Raw genomic sequence first — 14,138 nt, forward strand, 5'->3', positions numbered from 1 at the left:
TGTTTTCAGTTTGTCGTTCTGACGACATCCTCACATTTATGCTCTGTACATTTCTGACACTTGTTTTCATGTCCATCCTTCATGCTGCTACTTTTGTCCAAGCCAAGTAAGTTTTTGTTTATTAATGCTATAGTCTTTTGGTTTCATAGTTTGTTCTCCGCCACTGTGCGTGCTTTTCGTTTGTACTTTTTTTGCTATAGTCTTTTGGTTTCATAGTTTATTCTCCGCCACTGTGCGCGCCTTTTCGTTTGTACTTTTTTTTTATATATTAAATAAATCATGTACTCACATTCCCGTCTCGCCCGAGCCAACTTTCCGTTGCATCCCGGAAAAGCTAACACCCAAGACCAAGTCCTGACATAAACGACTTAGGCCTAAGTCAAAAAGCTCAGTTTGATGCAAATTAGACGATCACATGGTCTCAGACAACTCCACCTACCCTTGGCTTGGTTTTACATAAATGTATCCTAAAAAGCGCACCTTTTCACCACAATGCCATCTTTTAGGCAGTATTCCCCAGGAAAGTACTGTGAGAATGGATCCAGTCAAGCAACGCTGAAGACTGAAAATGAGGGCGAGTAATCACCAATGAGTCCTACTAAAGGTCAAGACTGGCTATCTGTGGCTGCCACACAGGAGGTCTGTTCCTGGGAGAAGGATAAATTAGCCTCACTCAATGACATCATGAATTTCAGTCTCTTTTGTCACTTTTAAACAATCTCAGCCAATCCATTCCGCATTCTTTCTAATTCCTATAAATGTGTCATGATCTTTACCCGCAGGCCCACTGAAAGGGTTTTTATATGCTGCTGAAATGGAGCGTAAAAGGAGCAGACTTTATATCACAGCATATGAGCTGCATAAGGGATGAGAGAGAATAATGTTAATTGAGCATTTGGTAAGTATAATGATCTCCCCAAAACTATGCCCATGTACAGTATTTATTTGCGTCAGTTTGTGTCCATTTTTATTATTTAGTTACACTCATTTAACGATTAATCAAAGCATCAGAATATAAATTGATGTATTTTTCTAATCGGATTTATTCGGTAAAGAATCTGGGTATTATCTTCGACCCAACTCTCTCGTTTGAGTCACACATTAAGAGTGTTACTAAAACGGCCTTCTTTCATCTCCGTAATATCGCTAAAATTCGTTCCATTTTGTCCACTAGCGATATTCATGCCTTCATTACGTCTCATCTCGATTACTGTAACGTATTATTTTCGGGTCTCTCTATGTCTAGCATTAAAAGATTACAAAATGCAGCTGTTTGACTTTTGACAAGAACCTATATACATATATACCTATATATATATACCTATACTGGCTCACCTGCACTGGCTTCCTGTGCACTTAAGATGCAACTTTAAGGTTTTACTACTTACGTATAAAATACTACACGGTCTAGCTCAGGGGTCGGCAACCCAAAATGTTGAAAGAGCCATATTGGACCAAAAGTACAAAAACAAATCTGTCTGGAGCCGCAAAAAATTAATTGCCATATTACATACAGATAGTGTGTCATGAGATATACATTGAATTAAGAGGACTTAAAGGAAACTAAATGACCTCAAATATAGCTACAAATGAGGCTTATGATGCAATATGTACATATAGCTAGCCTAAATAGCATGTTAGCATCGATTAGCTTGCAGTCATGCAGTGACCAAATATGTCTGATTAGCACTCCACACAAGTCAATAACATCAACAAAACTCACCTTTCATGCACAACGTTAAAAGTTTTGTGGACAAAATGAGACAGAAAAAGAAGTGGCATAAAACACGTCCTAGAAAGTCGGAGAAAGTTATACATGTAAACAAACTAAGGTGAGTTCAAAGACCGCCAAAATTAGTAGGACAAAACGGCGGTCGCCAAATACTCGAATCAGTGAAGCCTGTTTAATATAAACAGTGTGCTTTGTAACAATTAGGGAGGCTTGTGTCATGTTTGTCCTCCTACAGAAACCATATTAAAACAAAAAATAGATTTTTTTCCCCTCATCTTTTTCCATTTTTCATACATTTTTTAAAAAGCTCCAGAGAGCCACTAGGGCGGCGCTAAAGAGCCGCGGGTTGCCGACCACTGGTCTAGCTCCATCCTATCTTGCCGATTGTATTGTACCATATGTCCCGGCAAGAACTCTGCGTTCTAAGAACTCCGGCTTATTAGTGATTCCCAGACCCCCCCAAAAGTCTGCGGGCTATAGAACATTTTCTATTGGGGCTCCAGTACTATGGAATGCCCTCCCGGTAACAGTTAGAGATGCTACCTCAGTAGAAGCATTTAAGTCCCATCTTAAATCTAATTTGTATACTCTAGCCTTTAAATAGACCCCCCTTTTAGACCAGTTGATCTGCCGTCTCTTTTCTGCTCTGCACAGATCGGGTGACCAAAGGTGAGGCGCTAGCTGTCCAAAGTCGGGACTCAGGGTGGACCACTCATCTGTGCGTCAGTTGGTGACGTCTCTGCGCTGCTGACTTGTCTCCACTCAAGATGATCTCCTTCTGGCCCCACTATGGACTGGACTCTCACTATTATGTTAGATCCACTATGGACTAGACTCTCACAATATTATGCTAGATCAGGGGTCGGCAACCTTTACCACTCAAAAAGCCATTTTGACCCGTTTCACAAAATAAAGAAAACAATGGGAGCCACAAAACTCTTTTGAAATTTAAAATGAAATAACACTGCATACAAAGTTTTTTTTTGCTTTGTGTTATGTATAAACCAGGGGTCTCAGACACGCGGCCCGCACCTTAATATGAAAATTTAATAGTGCGGCCCGCAACTTTTTCCGGGAGATTCCCGAATTTCAGAGCAACTATTCTCTCGAATGTCTGCTGATTTTCACCCAAACAACAATAATAAGGACGTGCTATGATGGCACTGCCTTTAGCGCCCCCTACAACCAGTACAAACAGTTTGCCAGCCCAGTCACATGTTGTATGCGGCTTCTGCAGACACACACAAGTGACTGCAAGGCATACTTGTTCAATAGCCATACAGGTCACACTGAGCGGCCCGTATAAACAACTTTAACACTCTTACTCAGTGGTTCTTAACCTGGGTTCGATCGAACCCTAGGGGTTCGGTGAGTCGGCCTCAGGGGTTCGGCGGAGGTCAAAACACACCAGACTCATCGTTTAAATAAAAACTTCTCCCTATCGGCGTATTACGGATACGGCAACAGCAGAAGTCAGACTGATTTGCAGGTGTGTAATTTGTTGTGAGTTTATGCACTGTGTTGGTTTTGTTGTTTGAACAAGGTGATGTTCATGCACGGTTTATTTTGTGCACCAGTAATAAAACATGGAAACACTTTAGTATGGGGAACATATTCACCATTAATTAGTTAATTATTAACATGCAAATTAGTAACATATTGGCTCTTAACTAGTCATTATTAAGTACTTATTAATGCCTTATTCGGCATGGCCTTATTATAACCCTAAATAACTCTAAATTAAGTCTTTATTACTTAGAATATGTTCCCCTAGTGTCCAAATAACTCTAAATTAAGTCTTTGTTACTTAGAATATGTTCCCCTAGTGTCCAAATAACTCTAAATTAAGTCTTTGTTACTTAGAATAAGTTCCTCACACTAAAGTGTTACCAAAAACATATAACTTTGTCTTGAATTTGAAAAAAAAAAACATTTTATTTTTCACTAAAGAAGGTACCTCCAACAAGGTTAAGAACCACTGCTCTTACTAATATGCGCCACACTGTGAAGCCACACCAAACAAGAATGACAAACACATTTTGGGAGAACATCCGCAACGTAACACAACATAAACACAACAGAACAAATACCCAGAATCCCATGCATCCCTAACTCTTCCGGGCTACATTATACACCCCCGCTACCACCAAACCCCGCCCCCACCCTCTGTGCGTCGGTTGAGGTGGGCGGGGCTGGGGGGGGGGGACGGGGTTTGGTGGTAGCGGGGGTGTATAATGTAGCCCGGAAGAGTTAGGGATGCATGGGAGTCTGGGTATTTGTTCTGTTGTGTTTATGTTGTGTTACAGTGCGGATGTTCTCCCGAAATGTGTTTGAGTGCTTTGAGTGCTCAAAGAGTCGCATGCGGCTCCGGTGCCGCGGGTTGCCGACCCCTGTGCTAGATCCACTCGACGTCCATTGCACCATGGTTTGATTTCAAATTTTCAGAAAATATGCAGAGATCAAATACACAAAAATGGGCACCAATAGGTAAGAAAAGTTGGTTACGCATGATGGGTCTCCTTTAAGTTGAAGTATTATTTTCATCTGATTGTGGCACAATATTTATTATCACATTGTAACTGCAAGCATGATCGAAACAAACTTGAACCATAAACCATAAATCCTAATGTGTGACATCCAGTGGCATAAATGCTGTCTTTGTTTGATGTTCCCAGAGAATGAGGAAGTGTGGTTGTGTGTGTCAGGGGAAGCACGGAGACGGATGTGTGTGCGTGGGAGGGAATACTGTTGGAATCGGGCCAGTGGTTGGCATAAGACTGGCAATAAAAGTTAAAAATAGCATCAGACTTTGTGTGACTTCTTTGTGGAGGCTACAATACATTGGATTACTTTAATTTGTTTTCACCTAAAAAGCCTTTTTTAAGGTCTGGCAGCTATACTTGTGGGTGGCAGAGCGCCACGACCATTAAGGGGAAACCCTGCGTAGATTACGATCATCACAGGATCCTTTAAACAGCGTCTAAACTGTATCGTTACGACTATTAATATCAGCAATCAATCAATATATTTTTATTTGGAACATGTTAGAACTTCACAGGCACACATTTTTACTCAAGTGATGATCGACCGTCCAACACTTATGTGTCAAAGTCAAGGCCCGCGGGCCAGATCCGGCCCGTAAATGAATGATCTATGGCCCCCGGGATGATATTTGATTAGTATTAGAAGCGGCCTCGCCTGCTGCTGTTTTGCATGCACCAACACTCCATTAGTGTTGGCACTAGGAATTTTCAAAACCGGGTCCAAGTGTCACAAGGTGTTGGTGACGAACCCCAAGATGCAGAGATGGCAGGCTCGGTGCAGGAAAACATGACTTAATGTTCAAAAATTAAGGCAAAACACAAACCAGTAACCAGGAACAGGCAAACTGGAGACAGGGAACAGGAACCAGCAAACAGGAAAACTGGAAACAGCAAACAGTCCACAGCATACAGCTTACAGCTACAACGACAATACTCCAGCCCTGACTGGAGGGCAAAGCAGGTCTAAACAGCAGCTGGCTGATTGACGCCAGGTGTGGCCAGGTGCCAATCAGTTGAGCTGAAGGGAAACAGCGCTCAGGGAGACTAGCAGGAAACTGAACCAAAATAAGAGCGCTGACAGGAAATAAACAAACAGAGGAAAAACCAAAACATAACTAAACTGTCAGTGACAAACCTGACACCTAGGGACCCCATCAAGTCTTAAAAATGGGGTCCTACAGTACATTTTTGTAAGCGTTTTGAAAACAAATTATAAATTATTGCATTATCCTGTTATATCTCACATTAGGGCTGGGCGATATATCGAATATACTCGATATATCGAATATACTCGTTATATCGAATATACTCGCTATATCGAATATACTCGATATATCACATGACGTCACATCGGGAAGCAATCCGCCATTTTCTCAAACACATTACAAACACCGAGTCAAATCAGCTCTGTTATTTTCCGTTTTTTCGACTGTTTTCCGAACCTTGGAGACATCATGCCTCGTCGGTGTGTTGTCGGAGGGTGTAACAACACGAACAGGGACGGATTCAAGTTGCACCAGTGGCCCAAAGATGCGAAAGTGGCAAGAAATTGGACGTTTGTTCCGCACACTTTACCGACGAAAGCTATGCTACGACAGAGATGGCAAGAATGTGTGGATATCCTGCGACACTCAAAGCATATGCATTTCCAACGATAAAGTCAAAGAAATCTGCCGCCAGACCCCCAGGAAAAGAGAGCAGATGAGGGTATGTCTACAGAATATATTAATTGATGAAAACTGGGCTGTCTGCACTCTCAAAGTGCATGTTGTTGCCAAATGTATTTCATATGCTGTAAACCTAGTTCATAGTTGTTACCGGTAGTTTCCTTTAATGCCAAACAAACACATACCAATCGTTGGTTAGAAGGCGATCGCCGAATTCGTCCTCGCTTTCTCCCGTGTCGCTGGCTGTCGTGTCGTTTTCGTCGGTTTCGCTTGCATACGGTTCAAACCGATATGGCTCAATAGCTTCAGTTTCTTCTTCAATTTCGTTTTCGCTACCTGCCTCCACACTACAACCATCCGTTTCAATACATGCGTAATCTGTTGAATCGCTTAAGCCGCTGAAATCCGAGTCTGAATCCGAGCTAATGTCGCTATACCTTGCTGTTCTAGTTTGTTTGTATCGGCATCACTATGTGACGTCACAGGAAAATGGACGAGTGTATATAACGATGGTTAAAATCAGGCACTTTGAAGCTTTTTTTAGGGATATTGCGTGATGGGTAAAATTTAAAAAAAAACTTTGAAAAATAAAATAAGCCACTGGGAACTGATTTTTAATGGTTTCAACCCTTCTGAAATTGTGATAATGTTCCCCTTTAATATGTCCGTGTGGAAACTCGTTCGGTACACCTCCGAACCGAACCGGAACCCCCGTACCGGAACGGTTCAATACAAATACACGTACCGTTACACCCCTAATATGTACATTTATTTAGTTATAAACATTTATTCCCTTTCTTCTTTCCTTCATGGATCTAAACTTGAATGTTTTTCTTTATTTTTATTGTAATATTTTCAGAATGCGTTTGTTCTATTTTTGGCCAAAGTAAGACAAGGAAAACAATCTGAAAACAGTCTTTATTTTTTTAGTTTTAATGCCATGATTTTAATAGTCCGGCCCCTGTGTGCATGCAAGGATTTTCCTCCATGCGGCCCCTGAGCTAAAATGACTTTGACACCCCTGCTCCAAAAGGAGTGGGAAAACACAAAGCTTGTCTGGTCTCCCCCCGCTGTTCCGTGAGCAACAATGTCTGCCATCTTATTTGACACACTACAAACTGAAGACGTTAGTTTCCTCGGTCGCATATTTTTCATCCCATCATTTGTTCATGGGGGACAAGAGACCGCCACAATTATATTTCTATCCAACTGGTAAGAGCAAAAGAATGTGAGATAATGGTGGCCAGTACACTTTTTGTACACACACAGCTTACAGTTGTTTTTATGCAGCTCATCCTCAATCATCCTCACTGACAGGAAGAACAGCCCACTGATGAATTCACCTCACACACACACACACACACACACACACACACACACACACACACACACACACACACACACACACACACACACACACACACACACACACACACACACACACACACACACACACACACACACACACACACACACCATTACAGTCATTCACACTAAATACATGTGGCAGAGCCTGATAAAACAGCATGGCTTGAGTAATGAAAGTGTTGCATTAACTACCTTATTTTTGTTTGTTTTTACACCCTTTATCCTTACTAGCACACATTTATATGCAACAATATACACCATTCGTATGAGCACGAGTATTATTTATTACCTTTAGAAGATTATATAAGATTTATTAAATATAATACGTCAATAATCTTTTATAAAGCATTGAACAAATTATTGCCGCCTAATATAAGACGAGTGCAGGGTCATAACTTGAGAGGCTTTGGATATTTCTTATTGCCGAGAGCTCAAACCACGCGTAAAGGTTTGTGTGTGTGTGTATGCGGAGTAAAACTATGGAACAAACTGGACTTACAACACAAGCAATGCCAAACTATTCATCCATTTAAACTATTATACAAACATCAGGTCTGGTTCAAATATAGAGATGAGGGTCTTTATTTTGACTTGTTGTTGTACTCTGTCTCAAAGTGTTAACATGTGCTCAATGTTTCATTACCATTATTGCTATGTTGTCTATTACCATTGTTGGTATGTTGTCTATTACCATTGTTGGTATTTTGTCTATTACAATTGTTGGTATTTTGTCTATTACCATTGTTGGTATTTTGTCTAATATCATTGTTGGTATGTTGTCTATTACCATTATTGCTATGTTGTCTATTACCATTGTTGCTATGTTGTCTATTACCATTGTTGGTATTTTGTCTATTACCATTGTTGGTATTTTGTCTATTACCATTGTTGGTATTTTGTCTATTACCATTGTTGGTATTTTGTCTATTACCATTGTTGGTATTTTGTCTATTATCATTGTTGGTATTTTGTCTATTACCATTGTTGGTACGTTGTCTATTACCATTTTTGGTATTTGGTCTATTACCAATTGTTGTATTTTGTCTATTACCATTGTTGGTATGTTGTCTATTACCATTGTTGGTATGTTGTCTATTACCATTTTTGGTATGTTGTCTATTAACATTTTTGGTATTTTGTCTATTACCGATTCTTGTATTTTGTCTATTACGATTGTTGGTATTTTGTCTATTACCATTGTTGGTATTTTGTCTATTACCATTGTTGGTATTTTGTCTATTAACATTGTTGCTATGTTGTCTATTACCATTATTGGTATAATGTCTATTACCATTGTTGGTATTTTGTCTATTACCATTGTTGGTATTTTGTCTATTACCATTGTTGTATTTTGTCTATTACCATTGTTGGTATTTTGTCTATTATCATTGTTGGTATTTTGTCTATTACCATTGTTGGTATTTTGTCTATTACCATTGTTGGTATTTTGTCTAATATCATTGTTGGTATGTTGTCTATTACCATTATTGCTATGTTGTCTATTACCATTGTTGCTATGTTGTCTATTACCATTGTTGGTATTTTGTCTATTACCATTGTTGGTATTTTGTCTATTACCATTGTTGGTATTTTGTCTATTACCATTGTTGGTATTTTGTCTATTACCATTGTTGGTATTTTGTCTATTATCATTGTTGGTATTTTGTCTATTACCATTGTTGGTACGTTGTCTATTACCATTTTTGGTATTTGGTCTATTACCGATTGTTGTATTTTGTCTATTACCATTGTTGGTATGTTGTCTATTACCATTGTTGGTATGTTGTCTATTACCATTTTTGGTATGTTGTCTATTACCATTTTTGGTATTTTGTCTATTACCAATTCTTGTATTTTGTCTATTACGATTGTTGGTATTTTATCTATTACCATTGTTGGTATTTTGTCTATTACCATTGTTGGTATTTTGTCTATTAACATTGTTGCTATGTTGTCTATTACCATTATTGGTATAATGTCTATTACCATTGTTGGTATTTTGTCTATTACCATTGTTGGTATTTTGTCTATTACCATTGTTGTATTTTGTCTATTACCATTGTTGGTATTTTGTCTATTATCATTGTTGGTATTTTGTCTATTACCATTGTTGGTATTTTGTCTATTATCATTGTTGGTATTTTGTCTATTACCATTGTTGGTATTTTGTCTAATACCATTGTTGGTATTTTGTCTATTATTATTGTTGGTATGTTGTCTATTACCATTGTTGGTATTTTGTCTATTACTATTATTGCTATGTTGTCTATTACAATTGTTGGTATTTTGTCTATTACCATTGTTGGTATTTTGTCTATCACCATTGTTGCTATGTTTTCTGTTACCATTGTTGGTATATTGTCTATTACCATTGTTGGTATTTTGTCTATTACCATTGTTGGTATATTGTCTATTACCATTGTTGGTATTTTGTCTATTATCATTGTTGGTATTTTGTCTATTACCATTGTTGGTATTTTGTCTGTTACCATTATTGCTATGTTGTCTATTACCATTGTTGGTATTTTGTCTATTATTATTGTTGGTCTTTTGTCTATTATCATTGTTGGTATTTTGTCTATTACCATTGGTGGTATGTTGTCTACTACCATTATTGCTATGTTGTCTATTACCATGGTTGGTCTGTTGTCTACTACCATTGTTGGTATGTTGTCTATTACCACTGTTGGTATATTGTCTATTACCATTGTTGGTATGTTGTCTATTACCATTGTTGGTATGTTGTCTATTACCATTGTTGGTATTTTGTCATTATCATTATTGCTATGTTGTCTATTACCATTGTTGGTATGTTCATTCTTCCTACATTGTTGCTACAAATTATTGTTACAGTGTAATAATTATTGTTACCTGTGGTAATGCCACCATGACACAACAATTGTATTATAATCCTTAAACAAAGTAAGAGTGAAACTTAATGTATTAATCACTGAATGGAGAACTGGGGATGGGATTAAATAAATTATCGGTAACACTTTAGTATGGGGAACATACTCACCATTAATTAGTTGCTTATTAAAGTATCAAAGACTTCATTTAGACACTAAGGGACCACATAAGGGTTAGGGTTAGGATTTACAACCTTATCTTTTTGAAGCTGAATATACAGAGGATGAACGACTGGTTATTTAAACGAGCACAAAGAGAGGTTGATGTTTTGAAAGCAGATAGAAGCTGAGAGAGTGAGAACTGCGTGACTTGAAGCTGCAAATGTGGAACTCGGTGCCAAGTGGACATGTGTTGTGGTATTGTTAACGTTAAAAATGGCTAAGCAGCGTGTACCGACAACATAACTACCGCATACTTACACAGCATTCAAATGTAACTTCCTGCAACTAACAAAATGCATCTTTTTTTTTTTCATTGTTAATTATTGGATGAAAGATTTGAAACGTTATTGTCTATTTCTGTTAGATAAGAGTAAAAATGTCGGTAACACTTTAGTATGGGGAACATATTCACCATTAATTAGTTGCTTATTAAATTAATAAAGACTAATTAAGAGCCAATGTTACTAATTTGCATGTTAATAAGGATTTAACACTTTAGTATGGGGAACATATTCACCATTAATTAGTTGCTTATTAAAGTAACAAAGACTTACTTTAGAGTTATTTGGACACTAGGGTTAGGGTGAGGGTTAGGGTTATGGTTACTAATAAGTAATAATTCCGAGGTTATTGAGGGAAGACTCTTAGTTAATGGCTTACTGGTTGTATAATAAGGCCATGCAGAATAAGGCATTAAGAAGTACTTAATGACTAATTAAGAGCCAATGTGTTACTAATTTGCATGTTAATAAGCAACTAATTAATGGTGAATATGTTATCCCCATACTAAAGTGTTACCAAATTATCTTCTTTCCACTCCCTTTCAGGCAAAACTGGACCATCATGCTTACATACTGTACATTACCTTTTGCATTATATTCATTTATATTATTACTAGATAATAATATAAATAAATGCTTTAGAATGTAATATCAGAAATTATCGGTATCGTTTTTTTAATTTTTGGTATCGTTTTTTTTTTTTTTTTTTTTTATTAAATCAACATAACAAACACAAGATACACTTACAATTAGTACACCAACCCCAAAAACCTCCCTCCCCCATTTACACTCATTCACACAAAAGGGTTGTTTCTTTGTGTTATTAATATTCTGGTTCCTACATTATATATCAATATATATCAATACAGTCTGCAAGGGATACAGTCCGTAAGCACACCTGATTGTGCGTGCTGCTGGTCCACTAATAGTACTAGGGCTGCAACTAACGATTAATTTGATAATCGATTAATCTGTCGATTATTACTTTGATTAATCGCTTCATAATCGGATAAAAGAGACAAACTACATTTCTATCCTATCCAGTATTTTATTGAAGAAAAAAAAACAGCATACTGGCACCATACTTATTTTGATTATTGTTTCTCCGCTGTTTGTAAATGTTGCAGTTTATAAATAAAGGTTTATTAAAAAAAATGAATAAATAAAAATTCAAAAAAATTTAAATAAAAAATAAAATAAATAAAAAAAGCCTCTGCGCATGCGCATAGCATAGATCCAATGAATCAATGACTTAATTAATCGGCAACTATTTTTATAATCCATTTTAATTGATTTAATCGATTAGTTGGTGCAGCCCTAAATAGTACTAACCTTTAACAGTTAATTCTACTCATTTTCATTAATTACTAGTTTCTATGTAACTGTTTTTATATTGTTTTACTTTCTTTTTAATTCAAGAAATTTTTTTTAATTTATTTATCTTATTTTATTTAATAAAAAAAAAAAACAACCTTATCTTCACCATACCGGTTGTTCAAATTAGGCATTAATGTGTTAATTCCACGACTGTATATATCGGTATCGGTTGATATCTGCATCGGTTGATATCGGTATCAGTTGATGTCGGTATCGGGAATTAAGGGTTTGGTCAGTATCGGAATATCGGTTATCGGCAAAAAGCCATTATCGGACATCCCTAATTATTACATGTTGTCTACCTTGTAGTTGTTTTAATGTCATTGCCTGAAAAAAAGAAGAAGAAAAAAAAATAAAAAATGGGGAAAAAATGGGAAAAAAATGGGGGAAAAAATGGGAAAAATAAATAAATAAAATACAAATGAAAAAAATTAATGAAAAAAATAATAATTAAAAAATGAGAAAAAAAAGAAAAAAAAAAGAAAAATAAATAAATAAAAAAAAGTCCTGGAGCAGTTAAGACTTGAAAAAAGATGACTGTGTGAATGTGAGTGTGAATGTTGTCTGTCTATCTGTGTTGGCCCTGCGATGAGGTGGCGTTTTGTCCGGGGTGTGCCCCGCCTTCCGCCCGATTGTGGCTGAGATGGGCTCCAGCGCCCCCCGCGACCCCAAAGGGAATAAGCGGTAGAAAATGGATGGATGGATGGATGGACTAATTGTTGCAGCTTATGTTTTGTCAACTTATATGAAATATTTATATGAGAAGAACTACCATTATCGGACATCCCTAATTATTACATGTTGTCTACCTTGTATTTGTTTTAATGTCATTGCCTGAAAAAAAGAAGAAGAAAAAAAGAAAAAAAAATGGGGAAAAAATGGGGGGGGGGGAATGAAAAAAATAAAATAAAAAAAATAATAAATAAAAAATGAGAAAAAAATGGGGGGGAAAAAATAAAAAATAAAATGAAAAAAAGTCCTGGAGCAGTTAAGACTTGAAAAAAGATGACTAATTGTTGCAGCTTATGTTTTGCCAACTTATATGAAATATTTATATGAGAAGAACTACCAGTACCTGTCCAGGGCGATGGCGGTCATGGAGTAGATGCTGGCGAAGACGGCAGCGACGGGGAAGAAGTTATGGAAGCGGCAGTAGACCAGTCCGAAGTACCACTCGTTGTGCACCGCGTAGACGAAGTTGACGACGGTGTTGAAGGCCGACATGGAGGCTTCGGCGAACGCCAGGTTGAGCAGGAAATAGTTGGTGACGGTCCTCATGCGTGTGTGCGCCACAATGATCCAAATCACCGTCACGTTGCCCACCACGGACACGGCCACGATGCAGCAGTAAGCCACGGCCCACAGCGCGATCCTCCAGGCGGGCTGCACGAACTGGTTCCAGTACTCCGTCCCGTTGTTGGTGTCATTGGAGGAGTCCACGCTCCAGTTGCCTTCGTCCATGCTGGGAAATATCGGATCCATGGCACGGACGTAGCTGGTCAAAGACTTGACTCCACTCCAACTTCAGCCACTGGAGTTTTAGCTTGACTTTCAATGGGATTGGAACGGCGCGTAAAAAGCGAGCGGCGCGTATTTTACGCGCGTCTCCTTGGCAGCGCGGAGGAGAGTGAGAGTTTGCATGCTGCTGCTCTGCGCTCCGACACACACACACACACACACACACACACGCACACACACACACACACACACACACACACACGCACACACGCACACACGCACACACACACGCACACACACGCACACACACACACACATCTTATATCAGTCACACGCACACGCACACGCGCACACGCACACGTGTCTTATATCCCGCCTTCTGCTGCCCCCTGTGGTTCTGACAAATGTACTGGTTTTAAAACCTCCAGGGACAAGAAGCCAGAACGCATGGAAATTATATATTGGCATTGGAGTAAATATTCTCTGAAGCACGTTTTGGCATTAAAAAAAAAACACATTTGTTATTATTTTTTAATATTATGAGGTATTTTCGGAGCCAGATTTCTCTTGGTGTTATATTTCATAGTCTGCATTTTCACATTCGGTTTGATTTATTTCACTTTCAACCTAAGACACTGCTC

General features: G+C 38.1%; 1 protein-coding gene across 1 annotated transcript in view; it reads right to left on the minus strand.

Moving 5' to 3' along the window:
- The window catches only part of tacr1a (tachykinin receptor 1a), an 81,348-nt gene extending 67,787 nt beyond the window's left edge, over positions 1–13,561 (minus strand). The window contains exon 1 of the mRNA XM_061986001.1: positions 13,115–13,561. Within this exon, the coding sequence (XP_061841985.1) occupies positions 13,115–13,521 (407 nt within the window). The 5' untranslated portion in view covers positions 13,522–13,561. The remainder of the gene's footprint in view (positions 1–13,114) is intronic.
- Positions 13,562–14,138: the final 577 nt, after the last annotated feature.

The sequence above is a fragment of the Nerophis lumbriciformis genome, linkage group LG12 (genome assembly GCF_033978685.3).
Source record: "Nerophis lumbriciformis linkage group LG12, RoL_Nlum_v2.1, whole genome shotgun sequence".
NCBI classification, from domain to species: Eukaryota; Metazoa; Chordata; class Actinopteri; order Syngnathiformes; family Syngnathidae; genus Nerophis; species Nerophis lumbriciformis.